This window comes from Lagenorhynchus albirostris, chromosome 2, assembly GCF_949774975.1.
Source record: "Lagenorhynchus albirostris chromosome 2, mLagAlb1.1, whole genome shotgun sequence".
Lineage (NCBI taxonomy): Eukaryota > Metazoa > Chordata > Mammalia > Artiodactyla > Delphinidae > Lagenorhynchus > Lagenorhynchus albirostris.
Window position 1 is genome coordinate 178168666 of NC_083096.1, and position 20445 is coordinate 178189110.

General features: G+C 49.4%; 1 protein-coding gene across 5 annotated transcripts in view; it reads right to left on the bottom strand.

Annotated features, from left to right (window-relative positions):
- PEX14 (peroxisomal biogenesis factor 14) overlaps positions 1–20445 on the bottom strand; it is a 137413-nt gene that overhangs the window by 2833 nt on the left and 114135 nt on the right. For all 5 annotated transcript variants that reach the window (XM_060141470.1, XM_060141469.1, XM_060141467.1 and 2 more), the window contains 4 exons: positions 8182–8267; positions 4776–4878; positions 3507–3604; positions 135–226 (listed from right to left, as the gene is read on the bottom strand). In XM_060141470.1, coding sequence (XP_059997453.1) covers positions 135–226; positions 3507–3604; positions 4776–4878; positions 8182–8267 — 379 coding nt within the window. The remainder of the gene's footprint in view (positions 1–134; positions 227–3506; positions 3605–4775; positions 4879–8181; positions 8268–20445) is intronic.

The following is a 20445-nucleotide window of genomic DNA, read 5'->3' on the forward strand; positions in this document are numbered from 1 at the left end:
CGCACAGGGGGCCCCCAAGGAGACGTGCCCCTCCCTTGCCCCCAATGGCTGGCGGCTGGATGGGCCCCAAGAGCTCCCTCCCCCAAGTCGAAGTCAGAGAGCAGAACAGAAGCCCGTGCCTTTTCAGCTCCTACCGATTTAAAAGAAGCCCTTTCAAGGAGTTAATTTCCGACTTGAGTTCATTGATGTTCTGGGACTCCAGGATCCAGTTGGTGGAAGTGGTGGCCTGAAAGTCACACAGGAGACAGAAGATCAGAGCAGCACCTCCTCCCACCCCTTGAAGCTCAGACTGCTGGGGTGGCAAGGAGGACCCCGGGGGGATTCCGTGTCCTGCATGCCAGCCAGGAACCTCCCTCGGTACGGTTCTGCTGCAGCCCATTCAGGGGTCTGCCTGCCTGGATCTCTGTTTAAGTGACGACTCCCTTAGAACAAACACTCCCACAAGTCTATCTGGATAGCTGACTATATTAGGGAATCATGACATGCATTCAGGTGTGATAGTGGCAGCCTGGTTATGTAAAATAAAACATCAACAACAAAAGAGCCCTTATCTTTTATAGATACACACTGAAGTGTCTGAAGTATGAAATGATATGCTGTCTGGGATGTGCTTCAAAATCACCTGCGGGTAGGGGTATGGCAGGACGGCCCGAGGCAGCGGCTGCAGCTGTGTAGCCAGAACATGTGGGCTTGCTGTGCAGCTCCCCCATTTCCAGATGTATTTGAAACATTCCATTAAAACAAAACTATTAAGATAAATAAATTCCATCTCTACAACAACTACTCCCTCCACCTAAGTCCCTCTCCCTGCAGAGAGGTCACACACACACACACACACACACACACACACACACACACACACACACACACACACACACACACACACACACACACACACACACACACACGGAAACTCTGGGGCTGGGACAGGCAGCCACCTCAACCACAGGTACCAGGAGCCTGGTACCTGGAGCCACCTTGAAGGGTCAAGGGAGACACCTGAGCACCTGCCTGGCCCATCCCCCAGCTCTACTCTCAATCATGCCCAGAAGGCAGGCTTCGCCCAGGATACCCTTCCCCACGCAGCTGTAACGTCAGGCCATGCACTGGGCCCCACTATCTGCACAACCAGGAGTCGAAGGCCAGGCCGCCCATCTGCAGCTGCTCTTCAGGACGACCCTGAAGGTTCAGCAGGGAGAACGAAGATGTCCCGGAGCAGGGCCCACAGGGGAAGCAGCCACAGGAACCTCAGACAAACGTCACCCTTCCCCCGCACACCTTCCCCGCTGACACTGTTTTCTATATAAACTTCAAACGACCACACCTTTCTTTGGCAATCTTGCTGGGATAGATGGAGAGGAGGTCCCCCAAAGGGCAGCTGCCTCGGCCAAGCTGCCTGCGAAGCGTTTACGGGCCAGTCCCAGGTGTGATGGCCTCGGGTGCGCGGGCCTCTGCTTACGGGTACAAGGCCCCCGCTGCCTGCCACAGAACACCCGGGCCCTGAGTTCAGGAGAGTGTGGGGAGCCCCAGGCTGGCAGCGCGGAGGGGCCCTGCACATTCCCATCAGCCTGCGGGGCTCTAAGGTGGGGTGAGGGGTGCTGTGGGTCCTGCCTCGGCCGGCAGCCCCAGCCCGGCTCCACAGCGGGAAGCGCCCCCCGCGGGGGCTGCAGGCCTCAGGAAAGAAACCCCGGGCAGCCTCGGAACGAGCGCACACAGGCGCTCGGCCGCCCTCACACACATCCCCTTGGGGTCCCCACTCCAGACCACCAGACAGCGCAGACCCAGGAGCCACTGCTCTGGCCTCTCTGAGACCTTGAAAGCTATAGCAGCCCATTAACAAGGGAGCAATTTCCACTCACTGGCCTACAAAGGACTCAAATTTCCAAACGCATATGGTGCCAGATGCCAGGATTTAGAAATAAAATCTGACATCTGGGGCTTTTTAGCCAGTCTCTAAAAAACAGTTGTAGAAAACTCCCAGCCTTCAGTTTTATGTAGGTTTTTTAATTACTGAATGCTCTTCTTTTTAATTTTTTACAGTGCTGCAGTAGGGGTTTGGAAGCCAGATATAAAAACTTACATTACAGCTGAGAAAACACAGCTCTGAGTCTTTGGTTTATGGGGTAACCGAAGCCTTCACACAGATGGGTTTAGACACCAGTGAGCACGGCTTCAGCACAGCAGAGAATGAAAGGGGCTGGGGGCAGGCGCGGGGGCATCAGAAAAACAAGCACGAGACACCCTCAGAGGCGGCGCTCAACCACCAAACGCTACCCCGGGCCCCCCTCCCCTCCTAAAATGCAACATGTGGTCTTAATCTTAATGCTTAAGGTCTGAAAACAGCTTTCCAATTTCTGGAAAGGCTTCTGGCCACTGGCAGGCTGCCGCTCCAAAAGACAATGGAGGAGAGGTGGTCACAGGCCGTGACTGCCTCCTCAGCTGCTTTATGGGCCGCCCGCCCGCCTGCCCGCGGGGAGCGTGCACGGTGGCTGGCGGTGGCCACTGGCCTCCGTGGGTGGGGTACCCCATGAGAGGATTCTCGGGGACCCCCTTCACAAGAGCGCCGGCTCACACGGAGTCGCGCACTGGGGTGGGGCTTCCTCTGGGAGAGCTGCTCGGAGCAAGATCCTTTACAGCACGGCTGCGTGGAAGCAGCCAGAAAGCAACCCGGGAGGCCTTGGATGGAGTGGGGAGGGCAGTGGACGCCCTGGAGCCACTGGACCACTGTCTCCCGGGCCCAGTCTGTGTCGGGAACACCCTGTCACACACGCACAGAACCCAGACCCAAAGCCTGCCATCCTGGGGCTGACGGGAGCCAGGCTCTGTCCTCAGTGGGGACAGGCAACGAGGGAGGTGCGGTACAGCTCCTTCTTACAGACGAGGGAACAGCAAGTCGCTTGTCTGCAGTCACACAGGTAGCACGGGGCACAGGAGAGCCTGAACCCCAGTGGTCTGATCCTAGGGTCTGATGTTGCCAAGATAGCTCCAGATGTGCCAAGTGAGGCAAGGAAGCCGCCTCAGTCGACCCCAGGTGGGTCTACACTCCTCTGGGGGTTACCGGATCCCGAGGCCTGGGTTTGGAGAACCCACCCACGGCAGCATTTCAGCCCAGGGTCTGGGTACACTCCTCCCACCCTGTTCCCTGCAATCGCTCTTGGCAACGCCAGGACCTCTGACCTAACTTGTGGTGGAGACCATCCTGTGTCGACACCGGCCACCACCAGATCTGGGGCATGTGCTGCCACGGGAGGGCCACAGGCACAGAGCTGCTTTTCCTCCCTCCTGTTGGGAGGTGACACGGAGACAGAAAGGACAGCCTCCGTCACTGAATGCCACACCACCAGCACGGTGACCGCCTCCTGTCTCTACAAGGGCAGGGTCACCGGTGTCAGAAGAGACAACATCAGACCCCAGCGGATGCAGTGAACTGGGCACAAAGGATGGGAGTGAAGAGCCTTGCAGGGCAGACCCGGACCTAGAGGGACCAGAGGGTCAGGGACAAGTACCTTGGCTGTGGCCAGCTCGTGGGCGAGCTCCTGGACTTTCTGCTGCTGCTGAATCAGCAGCTCCTGGACAGAGGCTAAAGTCATCTGTAACTGAGTCACTGGGAGGAAAGAGCAGTTGCATCTCTGTTAAATGATACAGATCCTTCCTTCTGTCCACACACCTATAAGCTGCTGCATCTAGTTTATCTGCAGACATTCCCCCCGCCCCCCGCCCCCGGCCCGTGCAATCCACATAATTCATCTGCACTCTGGGGCATCTACCTGCACTGTATCTAACCTCTAGTATTTCTACTTTATCTTTCTATTGTGCAGTTGTCCGTGGTCAACAGTATATCCGTCCAAAACCTCTCCCCTCTAATTATATCTGTTTATGATTCGCTTGGCTCTTGCAACTTCCATCCTGCCTGCATCCCCCATCTCCCGGGCCTCCCCACGCCACTACAGAACTCATGGCAAGTCTCCAATCCTGGGAGAGAGACATCTCAGTCCACAGCATCCCGGAGCGGTTACAAACTGCAAATCCCATTTCCTTACTGCTCCTTCCTATCCTCCCCACCCAACCCAGAGGCTGCTGGAGCTCCCGGCCCACCGTCAGCCTCCAAGGAGACATGCCAGCAGGGCACGTGCTCCAGAGGGTTTCCGAGGGCTTCACAAACATGCCCCCGAGGGACAGACTCCTGCCTGGGACAGGTGGCTCTCTAGTTTGCCAGAGTTTTTAGATTCAGAGGCTCCATCTAGTAAACAAGTTTATAAAGGAGAAAACCACCTCTGGCGCGACAGGTCCCAGCTAATCTGGGCCATCACTGGGGCACCGGGTAATGAACGTGAGCCCCGTGGAGTCGATGACAGAGGAGGTGGCCGGGGTCCCTGGAGCCGCAGTAATTACAGCCTCTCTTGACCCTGTGTTGGATTCTTAGAGGGAAGGGGGAAAACTGCTGAAAACCCCCCTGAAAACCTCATAGAAGCAGAAATTAAAAATGAACTTTACAGCCCTTAGAAAGGCTGTCATTTTATTCCCCTTATTAATATTCTGAGGTTGGGAGCCTTTCCGTAAAAACATAATTAATTGAGGCCGCGCCGACAGTAAACAAGCAATTTCAAATTAAACCGAAATGACGGCGGCTTCATTTGCAAATGTGAACAGATTCTCAGAGCAGATAAATGAAGTCACCACATAAAGTGGAGACGGAGGGGAGAGGGGAGGGGGCAAAGAAGGGGCTGCTCGGAGAAGGCTTTGAGGGGTGACTTGGTGGAGTCATTAATCTTTACCTGTCTGTGCCACGCTGCCACTCAGCTCTGAGAGACTCGCCTCCATCCTCTCCAGTTGCTTCCTGTCCTCCCGGCCGCCCATGATGAGGGGGAGCAGGTATTTCTGCGAGAAGCAGGGTGCACATGAGGAATGGGTACGTACTTGGGATACTCTTCAACAGTCTCTCAAATTCTGCCGACCAACTTTCTCTCCATCAACCCTGGGTTTCGGAAACCCTATGCCAACACCGTAAATGAACAAGACATCCGAAAATTATGAGGCTGTGATTACCACCACATAAAAAAAAAAAAAAAAAAAAAAAAAACTCTGTCTGAATCAGGACCAGAACCAGGGAACAGGGACACAAAAAATCAATTTGACCCACTATGATGGAGCACTTTTTGGTTCTTTTAGATTTTTAAATGTTGCTATATACAATACTTGTGTCCAAAAATACTAAGAATTCTACTTTAAAAGTTGTATATCATAAAAATGCAAAAGGTTATCCAAGAAAGTGATACCACTGGTGGCTTCCAGGGGGGAGTGGGAGGGAAGTTTGCTGTACACTTTTCTGAACCTTTAACATTTTGAACCACGTGAATGAATTCTCCATTCGGAAACAAACAAGTAAAAATAAACAAAAAAATTATTCAAGAAGCAAGATCAAAATCCACAATAGATTTGTGGGACCTTTGGCTCTTTCACTAGGAGGGGATAATAATATGGGTATTCCGAGGCTACCTAAGGAGGTCACACCCATTCTTCTTCGAAAAGCCTTGAATCCTCAGAACAAGCTTCCTTCAGATAAGAATTAAATGCAGCCAGACTCTCCCAGAACTGAGACACGGGGCAGAAGGGGGAGCAAGGAGCAAGAATCAGGAGACACTGACCGTGGGGGAAAAAGGAAGCTGATGCTGCAGGGCAATCTTGAATGTTCTGAGAATCTCGAAACATTCAGGAAGAAGGCAGACAGGGCGCAGCTGGTAACTGCCTGCTTGGAAGTGTGAAGGGTTAGAGGTGGGCGGCAAGGTGCCCGCTGGGAGAGCTGGACAAAAGAACATGGGCTCCAAACTCCAAAAGCTCTGGACGTGGAGCCCCCCATCTTAGGAGCGTGAGACCAGTCACCAACTTTACTGGGGTGGTACCAGGGGTGGCAGAGTGCAAGCTTGGCAGGTGTAGTAACTGGCAGGTGTGACCAAAAGAGACTTTGGTTCTTACTCCATTCGGGCCCTAGACAGGAAAAGATGGCAACTTCTCCATTAAGGCTTCTGTACTGGGGAAGGGAAAGGAGGTCTCTCACAAGGGGCCTGTCAGAGAACTCATTTCAAGAGCAGCTCCTAAGTGAAGATCACTATTTAGCATACATATAGAAGCATTTTCTATTTTGCAAAGTGCTTTTCAACCATCGTGTGAGTTATTACCCACAGCCGAGCCGAAACTCATAAAATGGAGCCTTACGTTCCAGGTTGAAAATTTCCAAAGTATAAAAGTCAAGAAATTCTTACACGTGTAATGGACTAAAAATTCCATTTCTAAGATCAAAAATGCTGAGGAAAGGAACACATACACTACCCCAGCCTAAATCTTTACATATTTATAAAACAAGATAACAGCTTACCTCTCCTTTTTGTTTTTTAATTTAGCAGATGTTTTTTAAATTCTCTTGTCACCATCGTGACTAATCTTCCAATGTCTCTTCTTCTTTTTTTTTTTTTTTTTTTTTTTTGCGGTACGTGGGCCTCTCACTGTTGTGGCCTCTCCCATTGCGGAGCACAGGCTCCAGACGCGCAGGCTCAGCGGTCGTGGCTCACGGACCCAGCCGCTCCGCGGCATGTGGGATCTTCCCGGACCGGGGCACGAACCCGTGTCCCCTGCATCGGCAGGCGGACTCTCAACCACTGCACCACCAGGGAAGCCCCAATGTCTCTTCTTTTTTAAAGCAGAGACTAAAGATCAGAGCTTCGTGGAAACAACTGATGATATCTCTGCTTTGCTCCAAGGGGAGCTATGCTTTCTGTCTCCACCAGATCATAGGCCGTCCAAGGGCAGCCATGTGACTATCAGGTACCGCTTAGTAGAGCTGGGACATTGATGTGAGAATCCTGTCTTAGCATATTCTTCTTCCTGGTGACTGTATGCAGTCAGTGGTTGGAAATAGACTTTCAGGACACAATGGCATCAGAGGGAGAAGTCCCAGGACCCAGAACATCTTGTTTCTGGATTTCTAATGTGGAGATTCCCAACTTCAAGAATAAATGTTACACTGAAAAGATTATATTCTGCTACAACTCTGTCATTAGCGTTTGCACTTAAGTGAAAAATTAAGAATCCCATAGTACAATGCTGAAACATGTTTCATGTGCTAAAATTAAACATGGGGGGACTTCCCTGGCGGTCTAGCGGTTAGGACTCCGTGCTTCCACTGTAGTGGGCACAGGTTTGATCCCGGGGAACTAGGATCTAGCAAGTTGTGTGGCGTGACCAAAAAAAAAAAAAAAAAAAACAGTTACAACGTGAGTCTGGATAGTCATTCAGATTCTTTTTAAAACATCTCCAAATCAGAGATGGAGTCGCAGGTGGCCTCAGAAGGAAAGGACCAGCAGAGAGTAAGTCCTCCAGCCACTCTTTTACCTTTTGTCTCTGGGGACCTACCCTGGCTCTGCATCTTCTAAAAAAGACTCAACTTGCTTCAAATCAAAGTTAGTAGCTGGTAATTAGTGTCTGATTAGTATCTGGTATCAAGGAAGTAAATGTTACTTCCTGCCTGCAGCTCCGTTGTAAGCAATGAACTCTGGGATCCTGAGGGTTGACTACGTAGTCCATGAAAAACCCTAGGTCTACATGGATGCCAACACAATACATAGGGGGAAAAGGTAGATCCTGTAGATACGTTCGTACTGAGATTCTCAAGAGCGTGCAGAGCGCTTCCTGTGTTCTGGGCTCAGAGCACTTCCCAGGGGAGCAGTGACTCCTTTCAGCATCACAACAGCCTCGTAAGGTAGATACTATTGTTCCCATGTTACACACAGAACCGCTGAGCCTGCGGTCACACAGCTGCCAAGTGGTAGAGCCAGGATGCAACACAGGCAGCTGGGCTCCAGCGTTCATGCCCTTAACCACATGTCATTCTGTCTCTCAAAAAGGTCTGGCCTGCTAAGTGCCAGGCACTGTTATAAGTACCTGATGTGGCTCATTGATCGACGGGGTCCCTGCTGCACAGGGACTTGGAGGGGAGATGCCGAGTCTAGCAGATGAGGCGGGTCTGAACCTGCCAAGCGCACCCACCCGGGTGGGAACAGGACCAGGACTTGACCTGGACGCCCCTCAGCGAGCGAGATCATCAGGGCGCTCGGCCTCTGCAGGCAGGCCCACTGCTGCCCCTGGGCTCAGGGCAGCGCCCAGGGGGTGCAGGGAGGGGCAGCTTACCTTGTAGAGCTGGTGAAAGCCAAACGCTATCCCTGCCATGATGATGGCCAAGGCGCTGTAATCTCTCCACCGGGAACCCGCAGGGCCTAAGGTCGGGGGAAAAGGCACGTCAGGAGAAGAGGCACTGGCGTCCCCCCTGAGGCAGGAAAGCTCGTGGATTCAGGCCCCTCATCTCAGTCGGGGGGTGTGTCTCGTGCTCGGATGGGGGTGAGCATCAGGATGCGGCTGGGCTGCACCTCCCTCCTCCTCCCAGGCCCCTGGACTGCGCAGCTGCCATGGGCTGGTGTCTAGGCGGGCTGAGGCCCGGGGTGGGAGGCGGGCGGCAGAGGCGTTCTGAAGACCTAGGGCACGGGCCCCACTTCGAGGAATAAAGGATCCAGTGAGGCTGCCATGAGCACACCTAGGTGTGCACGAATACATGCCCACACACCCTCCTACATGAGCCTGGAGGCACCTCAGAGCAGGGCAAAGGCTGCATCACCTGTTTATTCAACTTGATGAAGCCCTGACAGGGTGGACGACAGTGCCGTAGGCACGGGTTACAGTGGTGGCGAGACCCCTGCCCTGTTCTGTTCTGCTCTCACATGGAGCCTGGTGGAGAGGAGGCAGCCTACCAACGACCGAACGAGGCGGCTCCAGATAGCGATTGAGAACACCGAACGGGACCAGGAGAGAGTGTGGATGGCAGGGCCTCGGTGGAGGAGGATGCCGAGACCTGTGCGGTCCCGGGCACGACGCTCCAGGCAGGGTACAAGGAAGTGCAAAGGCTGAGGCTGACCTGTGCTCAAGCAGACGGGGGAGCCCCTGGGCTTCACCCAGGGTGAGGGGGCTACTGCTGGCCAAGAGACAGCAAGAGCAGAGAGGGGAGTGGTGGGGGGAGCGGGGTGGGGGGAAGGTGGGAAAGGCTGGCCTGGCGGTGAGCGCATACAAGGAACCTGGCCATCGTTTCACAAGCAGCGGGGTCACTGAAGGCTCTGAACCAGGGAGTGACATGGTCACGGCTCTGTGTTCTGGGAGAACAACATCAGGGAGCACGGAGGGCAGCTACAGGTGCGAGGCCGCAGAGGCAAGAAAGCAGGGAGAGGCTACCGCAAGGGGCCTCCAAAGGCGAAAGGGACTGAGTCCAGGACGGACCGTCTCAGGGGATCCGGACACAGGCAGCCGGTCTTCATGTAGGGTCAGGCCCTTTGGAACACAGAGTCCCCTCCAAGCCCTGAATGAACTTCTAGTTCCAGAGGAGGAGAGGAGAATTTTCTACTTCATAACCTTCCCCATGAACTGTTTACAAGTGCTTTCATGCCCATAATCTGATGTGATGCCCAGCGATTCTGTCAGGCACACGGGAAAGCACGAGCTCCTTCTGGAACGTCTACCTGGAGCAGCCGCGTTCAGGCCACCCAGCTGCCTCCTCTCAAGGGACCGGCCACTGGGCAGAGGGCGGCGGGGGGTGGTGGTGGTGCGTGGGTCACTGTTTCCAGAACCATCAGTGGTGCAGGACACCACCAGTCTGTGGACTCAGACTAGGTGCCAGGACAGTGACCCAGAAGGCACCCACCCGAGGCACGCTGCTGCGACAAGGACCTGGTATCTGGAAGTGGATCTAAGAGAGAAGGTGAGGGAGGAAGAGCCACCACACTCCACACGCGGCCGGGCGCCTCATCTCCTCTGAGACGGACACCTGTGGCTCCAGCCGTCCCCCTCCCCTGGGCCTGCAGGTACTGGCCACGTCCTGGCGCTTCATGACCAAAGGAGAGCAGGAGAGGGGCGGTTCTTAAAGTCCTCGGCAGGACGTGAGCACATGGGGAGGAGGGGCTGCTGGCATGCAGTCTGATCGGGGATCCAAGTGGCAAAGACCTCCAAGGGGGCGAGGCGGACGCTCCCTCCTCCCTGAGCTGCTGAAGGGGGCTCTCAGGAGGCAGAGACAACGGTGATGGGAGAGCCTGGAAGAGTGTCTCTCCCTGGCCACCCGACCCTGCCCCGCCTGTGGATTCCACGTGAGTTTCCCAATGTGGCCCAGCCCGGGTCTCCTGCACAGACTGTGATCAACTCCCTTGTTGAGCTTACAGTTTTTGAATAGGTAATACACGCACATGGTCTAAACATCACGCAGCACACGTCAGTCTACTGCAAAGAGGCTTCCTCCACCACCAAGAACCACTGTGTTAAAAGTTTCTTCTTTACCCTGCAGAGAATTTTTATGCAAGTATGAGGCAACACACATGGGCATTATTTTCCTTCTCTTTCCCCCCATTTCTCATTCTTCTTTTTTGCTAAAGCTGCATAATATTCCATTAAACCAATTCCCTAATGATGGACATTTAGATGATTTCCAGTCTTTTCCTATTTCACACAACGCTGCCATCAGTGAGCGTGTACATATGGCATCTCATGTACATGTACAAGTCCATCTGTAAACGTGAACTCCTAGGAGGCTGGGCCAGAGCAGTCTGAGATAGCCTGCCAAACTGTCCTCCACGGGGGCTGAACCAGTTCATTCCCACATGTTTCCTCACAGCCACCCCAACATAATGGGTTAAGCACACGCACAGATTTCTGCCAGTACTAGAGCAAAGCAATAGTACCTCCCTCTAGCTTTAATTTGCATTTACCTTATTACAAGTGAGGACTGAGCAATCTTTTCATCTGCACCTCCTTTTTGGTATACTATATGTTCCCTACTTTTCTACTCAATTTCTTTATTAAATTTCCTCCCTCAATTCATGGAAACTTCTTATACAACAGGGAAATTCACCCTCTGTCTGTGAAAGGAGTTGTAAAAATTCTCCCTAGTATATTTTTCTTTTGACTCTGCTTATGGTCTGCTTTTTGTGGCACAGAGTGTTTTCACGTTTATGCAAACCTATCGATCTATTCTTTAACGGGTTCTGGGGTTTGGGTCACGGCGAGCCAAGACTCCCCACTCCTCTCCAGGGTTGCACAGTGACACTCAGGGTTCACGTCTACACACTGTCTCCAGAAGGGAGCTCTGCTCTTTGACCTGCAGTGAACACCCCCATCCGATGCGGAGCGACATAGAGAAGCGACCGCTGATCGTGAAATGGAAAACCCTGAGACCGCTGAGGTAGACCTTTCACTGTGACCCTGAGAAGCCAGGAGGCTCCAGGTCCCAAGCAGGCACCTCTCTTGGCTCAGCCTGCTCTGCTCTGACTGCCTTGATTCCAACATCTGGTGCAAGTTCATTTTTAGGAGGAAAAAGCAAAGACAGAGTAACCTTGCCACTTTTCTAAAGAGTCGCTGTGGATTGAAGCCCCACGCTGTTCCGTGGGGCTTCAATCCACACCCAGAACGTCCATCTGTGCTGCAAAAATCCCCAGAGAAAGTATTCAAAATGGGCACATGTCCAGAAAGTTCTACTCACCAGTGACTTCTCAAATACCCACTAAATATCTTACAGGAAAACAGTTGCAACTGGGCTGAAAACTGGACCAGAACCCAAAGTTTGCTGCATCCTTCTTCTTTCCTGCAAACACACAGTGCATGCCTTGAGAAGTGCAGCCTCTCGTTCCGGGTAACAGAGCCGAGGCTGAGCAGATGCTGGCAGGTCAGGGGTCCAAGAACCAGGACCCCTCCTACCACTGCTCCCCCCTCTCCGGAGCCTGACCTCCTCAAGCACCAAGAGACACCTGTGGCTCCCTGCCAGCCGCACCTTCACCCCTGCACTGCTCCTTGTTTCTGCCGTGCTCACGTTAAGAACGTTTTATTGCCCCCTGGTTTTCATTATTAATGAAAAGGGACCAGAATGATCTTTCCTAAAGTTCAGAGAGTCTATAAAGACAAGAAGCTGAAATGCCATTTTACTCATTTTGGAGATGTGTGATACAATCCTGTCTTGTGGCAAAATGAAAAAAGAGAAAAACTAAGACGGAGATAACCCTTATCCATGGCACGCCTTTCAAGGGGTACAGACCAGGGCAACTGAGAAAGCACTCGGCATGACCTCAAACTAGCTCAGACCCCAGCCACGACCACCTGGAGCCCTCCCCGCTGCCCACCCTGGGGCCAATTTTTTCTAAGCCCAGTGCAGACCCCCAATGAGGGAACCCAGGGCACCTCGGAGCTACAGCCTCTTGTCACTATGCTCCTGAATGTCCAGAAAATACAGTCAAGGGCAGAAAATAGGGCCAGTCGCTCTTCTGCTCCAGCTCAAAAGTAAGGGAAGTGGAATGAATGAGCTTTTCCAAAGCTTCAGAGCCTCTAGCCTGACAAAGACGCCCACCTGCAGACAAGGCAGACTGGGGGCCAAGCTGGCAAGAGGCCTGGTTCCACACCACCACCAGATGGTCCCAAAGACAGTTTTCTCTTCTCATCAAGCACAGACCATTTGACTGAAGGCGGCAGAGCTTTTCCTAGATTTAAAGAACCCAGGGACAGTGAACATTAATACATCAGTCATAACAGGTGTCTGTCAGCGAGTTTCTCAGAGACACCAGCATAGTAAAAATGAAAAGACTCAATAATTTTGACATTCTTAGGACAACAAGAGAAAAGGAAGAACTTGAGTGAAGTTTGGGAGGTGTACGGGCAGAGGAAAATGACTTAGAATACACAGAGAAGGGTTTAAGTAAAAAAGGCTGCCTTGAAATTGTGACATACAGAATGCGTTGCCTTAGGTGCCTGCCTACATTTTTCCACAGGCTTAGGAACAACAAGGTGAATAAACAAGTTTGTGAACTCACACCATTTACCCAGGCCTACCTGTCGGCATCACTGCATGAAGAGAATCAGTAATCTCACTCACAGGACAGCTTTTTTGACTTCTCTTGTGTTGCTAATAATTGTGGCAATTCAGTGCCCGGAATAATCTCTCTACATCTTGTCACTTGCCTATCTCGATGAGGTAGAAAAGAAAGACAACTCAAGTTTCATCAGATTTATCAAGGGTCTTAAAAGAGTTTCTAGCCCAAATCTCTCAATGGACAGATGCGGAACGAAGACTCTGAGATATTATGTACATGCCTGTAAGGTAACAGGTAGTTCATGCCAAATTAGAACCTGGGTCTTCTGAATCCCAAACTAGCACACTTTCCACTGTTACACATTTATCATCAAAGGACCTTTAAATGGTAGAACTCTACTGAAGTACCACTCTCTATACTTCTGGCCACTTAAATAAAAATTTACTGAAATCCCCAAAAAAATGAAAAACAAAAAAAGAAGAACCCAGGGACAATGATATTTTTTACTGTCATTCAGATTCCAATTGTCTCCAGCACTCGCCCAACGGGCTTGACCTGCCAACTCGTCGAAAGGCCCAGCACTTTACCAGCACCGCATGGCTGGCCTCTCCTGAGGATGAACAGGCAGTCGACTGTGGCAGCATTTCTCATCCTGCAGAGCTGCGCATTTCTGGGACTGCCTTCACGTCTGAGGCTGCAACGAGGTCAGAGGTCAGACTACTGTAGGGAGAAGAACGTCAGGTTCCTTGGAACTCAACGCCTTCCTTGCCCTCTCAAGGACTCCATCAACTAGCCTGACCTCTGACAGTGTCCACAGGGCCTGCCTTCCCAAAAGGTTAGGGCTTCCGGTGAAGGACTCCATCAACTAGCCTGACCTCTGACAGTGTCCACAGGGCCTGCCTTCCCAAAAGGTTAGGGCTTCCGGTGAATCCATGGTATATGGCAGCCGCCTCAGGGGCAGGAAAGCTGAACCCTAGGGCTCCCTAACCCTTCACTGAACACCAACTAAACCAACATTACTCAGTTCCTTTATTTGTATCTCAACCTACCAAGAGAGTCTCACCTAGCAGGCGAGAACAGACATCACCAAATAAGGACACACATGTGGAGCAGGAATCGCGCACACAACACAGCATGAAACCACCGACTCAGGGACTCTCGGACACCAAGGAAATCCCACAATCCAGTAAAGAGTCGTCAACAAAAGAGAGCTGAAAGCTGTCATGAAATCATCCTGCTGAGACAATCTGGATCCTGACAACAGGGAGATGCTATCAAGTCCTAGGGGAGGCTGGCAGCCTGAGCACAGGGCAGGGCAGTGGCAGGCACTGGGCAAGCCTAGCTGCGTTCCCCTCCAGGCTCTTCAAGGCTGGAGCCGTGACTCCACACAGCAGTAGCTTCTCAAATCATCCCATTAGCTTTGTTCGCAAGGCACGCTGAAAACTGAATGATAAGACAGGCTCATCCACAGTGAGGTACTGGAATAAAGCCAGTCTGCCAGATCACTGCTTGTTACAGGAAAGGACTGCCAGGCTAAATGCACAGGGAGACTGGTGCCCAGCTGAAAGGTACCACAGGCTGAGCTGTGGATGGCTGGCAGCGGCCAGAAAGACAAACCGACCCAGAGCACAGCAACTAGTACCAGAGCAGCTCTGCTCTGAACAGAAGCACCTGGGCAGCCTGGAAGGCAAAGGCACCACAGCAGCTCAACAGAAGTCACATTTGAAAACCGAAGGCCTGTCTTCACATGAACGTCCTGTGAAAGACGATCTTTTCCACTTCTCATGGGCTGCAATGCTATCAGCAGTGTCATCTGTAGGCAGGAAGGACACTGAGAGGCATATCTATATCCTCACTCACAGACTAAAAAATATGAGCTCTAATTAAACTGTAAGAATTCAGAAGAGTCCAGAAATGGACCCATGCTTGTGTGGTCAACTGATTTTTGACAAAGAAGCCAAGGCAGTTCTATGAGAAAAGGATAATCTTCACAACAATTGTGCTGGGACAACTGGATATCTGTAGGGGGTAAAAAATGAACCTTGACCCTTTCCTTACACCATACATAAAATTTAACTCAAAATAGACCATACACCTAAACAAAAAAGAAAAAACTAAGAAAACAGAAAACACAGAAGAAAATCTTTGCAACCCTGGGGTAGGCAAACACATCCTAAGATACAAAAAGCATGAACCAGGGACTTCTCTGGCAGTCCAGTGGCTAAGACTTCGCCTTCCAATGCAGGAGGTGCAGGTTCGATCCCTGGTTGGGAGCTAAGATCCCACATGCCCTCCAGCCAAAAAACCAAAACATAAAACAGAAGCAATATTGTAACAAATTCAATAAAGACCTTAAAAAAATGGTCCACATCAAAAAATCTTTTAAAAACAAAACAAAACAAAAACAACCAAAAAAAGCATGAACCATAAAAGGAAAAAAAAATGATAAAATGGACATCATCAAAATTTTAAGCTTTTGCTTTTCAAAAGGCACTGTCAAGAAAACATCTCCATAGGCTGGGAGAAAACATCTATAAAACATATATCTGATAAAGGACCTGTAACCAGAATATATAAAGACCTTTCACAACGTAATAATGAAAAGACAAACAAGGTGATTTTTAAAAGTGACACTTCACAAAAGTACATGAATGACCAATAAACACATGAAAATATGCTTGACATCACTAGTCATTAGAGAAACACAAATTAAAAGTACAGTGAGATTCTATTACCTACACATTAGATAGACTGGTTAAACTTAAAAACTGAGAATAACAAATGTTGACAAGGACGTGGAGCTACTGAAATTCTCACACATTGCTGACAGGAATGTAGAATGGCACAACCAGGAGACTTCCCTGGTAGTCCAGTGGTTAAGACTCTGCGCTTCCACTGCAGGGGGTGAGGGTTCGATCCCTGGTTGGGGAACTGGGATCCCACATGCCTCGTGGCACAGCCAAAAAATAAAAATAATTTTTTTTAAAAGAATAATATAGAAAAAAAGTTAAAAAAAAAAGAAATGCCACAACCATTTTGGAAAATAGGTTTACAATATCTTACAAAGTTAAACATACACCTAACATGTGACTAAGGCATTCCACTCTCAAGTATTTACCTAAAAGAAAGGAAATATCTATGCATACAAAGACTTCTTGTACACGAATGTCATAGAAGCATTATTCATAATAGCCCCAAACTGGAAACAACCCAAACAGCCACCAATGGTCAATGGATAAACAAATTGTGAAATAACCATACATCAGAGTCACGGGAGTTAGCAAACTCTGCCCAGTTGGCCAAGTCCCACCTCATCCTGCTTTTTTTTCAGCTGTGAGCTCAGAATGGTTTTCATATTTTTAAAGGATGGTGGGGTGGGGGGGGTATATGTGACAGAAATGTGTAGTTCACAAAGTCTAAAATATTTTCTACCTGGATCAATCTCAAAAGCATTACGTTAAGATACAAAAGAATATGTGCTGTATGATTCCATTCACATGAAATTTTAGTCTTTCGTTATAGTACATGAAACTATAGTATTGGTTACACGAGTTGAGTTACAGCATGTACAACTCATCAAAGTGTACACTTAAAATGGATTAATCTTATTGTATATGAATTATACTTCAAAAAAGCTGATTAGAGGGCTTCCCTGGTGGTGCAGTGGTTAAGAATCCTCCTACCAATGCAGGGGTCACGGGTTCGAGCCCTGGTCCGGGAAGATCCCACATGCCGTGGAGCAACTAAGCCCATGCACCACAGCTACTGAGCCTGTGCTCTAGAGCCTGCGAGCCACAACTACTGAGCCCGTGTGCCACAGCTACTGAAGCCCACGCACCTAGAGCCCGTGCTCCGCAACAAGAGAAGCCACTGCAATGAGAAGCCCGCGCACTGCAACGAAGAGTAGCCCCCGCTCACTGCAACTAGAGAAAGCCCGTGCGCAGCAATGAAGACCCAAAAATAAAATAAATTTAAAAAAAAAGCTGATAAGAAAAAATATTAAGAAGCCAGAAATATAGAACTGCCACATGAGCAAGCAATCACACTCCTAGATGGCTACCCAGGAGGAATGAGGTCGTACGTCCACACACTTGCCCACACACACCCTCAGCAGCATGAGTCCTGTGGCCAAAACTGGAAACAACCTGAACGTCCACCAGCTGGTGAACTGACAGACAAAATGTGGCCCATCCATACAACGGAATACTAGTCAACAATAAAAAGGAAGGAAGTAGTGCTACATGATAAAACATGGAGAACCTCAAAAACATGCTAAGTGAAAGAAGGAAGGTACAAGGGATCACATACTGTATGATTCCATTTACCTGAAATGCCCAGCAAAGGTAAATTTACAGTGGTGGAAAGTAGCTTAGTGGTTGCCTGGAGATGAGGTAAGATTAACAGTAAATGAGCAAAAAGGATCTTATTTGGAGAATGAAAGTGCTCTAAAACTGATAGATGAGTGCATCGTTCAGTAAAGTTATTAAAAATCATTTGATTAGACACTTGAAATGGGCGAGTTTGTGTGTAAAATATACTTCAATAGCTTAAAAAATTTTTTTAAATAAGGCTAGAAACAGACCCATGTATATATAAACAATTGCATTTTGATAAAGGGACACAGAACTCACTGGGGACAGGATAATCTTTGAACATCTGGTGGTGGCACAAGGGGACAGCCATTAGGGAAAAATGAACCTTGACCTTCACATTACACCACACACAAAAGTTAACTGACAGTGAATCACAGATCTCAACATAAAAGCTAACACTATAAAACTTCAAGAAGAAAACACAGGGGAAAATCTCTCCAACCTTGGGGTAAGCAAAGGCTTCACAGGTAGGACACAAAAACCATGAATTGTTAAAAAAAAAAAAAGATAAATGGATGTCATCAATTTTTAAATCTTTTGTTTTTCAGAAGGCAACGTAAAGCAAACGAAAAAGCTAGCCACAGACTGGGAGGAAATACTAACCATGCATACACCTGACAAAGAACTTGAATCTAGAATATATAAGAACTCTTCCAACTCAATAATAAGAAGATAATTTAAAAAGGACAAAGATTGGAACAGACACTTCACAAAAGAAGATATGTAAATGGGCAATAAGCACATAAAAAGATGCTCAACACTATTAGTCTTCACAGAAATGTAAACTCAAATGACTGAGTCTCCACTACACACACATTAAAGCTGCTAAAATTAAAAAGACTGAGAATACCAACCGTTAGAGAGGATATGCAGCAACCAGAACTCGGACGCTGCTGATGGGAATGTAAAATGGTACAACCACTTTGAAAAACAGGTTGGCAGTTTCTTATAAGGTGAAACTTACACTTAACCTCTGACCTAGCAATTCCACTCCTAGGCATTTACGCAAGAGAAATAAAAACAGACACAGACTTGTACACAAATGTTTAAAAGAGCTTTATTCGTAACAGCTCAATACTGGAAACAGCCCAAAGCCGGAAGCCCATCAACTGGTAAATGGATAACAAACCACAGTGCATCCTACAGCTCTGTGATAAAAAGGAGGCAACTTCTGATATGCACAACTTGGATGGAGCTCAAAAACATGATGCTGAGCGAAAGAAACCAGGCATGAGAGGGGACATACTGTACCATTCATGCAAAACCCTAGGAAAGATAAGTCTAAATGGGCAGCAACAGAAAGCAGACCAGGAGTTGCCCCAGCGTCAGGGCGGGTTGGCACTGGCTGGGAACAGGTCACGGGGAATCTTCTAGGGTGCCAGAAATGTTCTACAATGATGATGGCTACAGGGCAGTGTACACTTGTTAAAACTCAAATTGTATAACTAAAATGGATGCATTACTTTATGTAAAATACACCTCAGTAAAGCTGTTTTTTGTTGTTGTTTTTTTAAGTCTGTTCAGATTTTTTCTTTTTAAAAAAGACAGAGAGCTAAAAGAAGTCAGCAGTGACCGAGAACAGTACCCAGCAGGGTGGGTTCTAAGGTCTCTCTCTGCTCAGTTAAGCAGCTGAGACCAAGGGAAGAAGCAAGAGGTAAGATTTCTAATTCAACTTTTTAAAGGTACCCTGTATTATTTGATAGTTACAAAAGAATGTAATATTTAGATAAGTTACGAAAGATGATAATAAGATGCAATCCTAAACCCACCTACTTTACCGGTTAAAACTTTCCAAATACCATGGAAACTAGCCACATCTTCCTCTTCACTCAGAGGTAATCATTATCCTGAATTTAGTGTGAATTCCAACTCAAACTTTCTATGGGATATAAAAGCTGGGAACGGGCTTCCCTGGTGGCGCAGTGGTTGAGAGTCCGCCTGCCGATGCAGGGGACACGGGTTCGTGCCCCGGTCCGGGAAGATCCCACATGCTGCCGAGCAGCTGGGCCCGTGGGCCATGGCCACTGGGCCTGTGCGTCCGGAGCCTGTGTTCCGCAACGGGAAAGGCCACAGCAATGAGAGGCCCGCGTACCGCAAAAAAAAAAAAAGCTGGGAACATGCCCACCAGAACAAGGACTGCATTTCTCAGCCTTCTTGCTGACAGGTATGGCCGCGTGGTTGAGTTCCAGCCAATGGAGAGAAAGGGGAAGGGATGTGGGTGGTTTCCAGGAGGTGTCCTTAGAAGGTGACTTGCCCTTTCCCTTCCTTCTCCCTGTTCTTGCTTGTTGGACAGCAGAGAGGACAGCTGGTGCTGGAGCTGTCATACTGGAACACAAGCTGGATGCCAGCCAGGTGTGAGGGATGCATGGGTCCCTGAGGACCACAGGGCCAGTACGGCAGCCTGGACTATGTTTACTTAGAAAAAGAGTCCTTTGTTTTGTTTAAACCACTGTTATTTGTTGCAGAATCTTATACAACCAACACAGGCTGCACTGTCAGCACAGCCATGATCCTAGCTACCACCAACACCAAAGGCTCTTTCAATGGTCTAAGAAATCTAAGGTAAGGATGTTTCCACTCAGACTGTAATGCCTGCGCTCTTCAATATCCACACATGGCGTTTATTCGGCATCCACAAGGCATCACACTGGGCATTCCACAAAGCAAACAAAACGGACAGGTGCTGGCCCTTGACGAGCTGCTATTCCAAACCAGTCACATGGACAAAAGAAGAAAAGTACCATTGCCTCAAAATTAGAGAAATGTTTCCTTCATATACAAACCAGTAACTTTTATGTAGCAAAAAATGAGATTTGTGTGCTAAACCGACAGAGAAATGGAAGAGAGAGAGAGAGAGAGAGAGAGAGAGAGAGGGAGAGAGAGAGAAACGGGAGAGATTCTTCCCCGTTCAGTTCTTGCTGGGAACAGAGAGGCTGTTCACAGCGCCACCTCCGTTCACACTCACCTCCAGAGTCACTTACACCCTCCCCACCCCCAGCTTCTCAGTGTCTCCATGGACCTGCTTCCTCCAGAAGGCCTGGCCTGAGATCAGCACCCTGGGGGTTCCTTTGTTCTTAACTCCCGAAAGCTCTCACTATTCACACCATACAAGATGGCATGGGTTAGCTTTTGCTGTCCTACCCCAAGCATGGGGCTTCCCTCTACATTAAACCGGGGCTTCCTGAGGCAAGGCC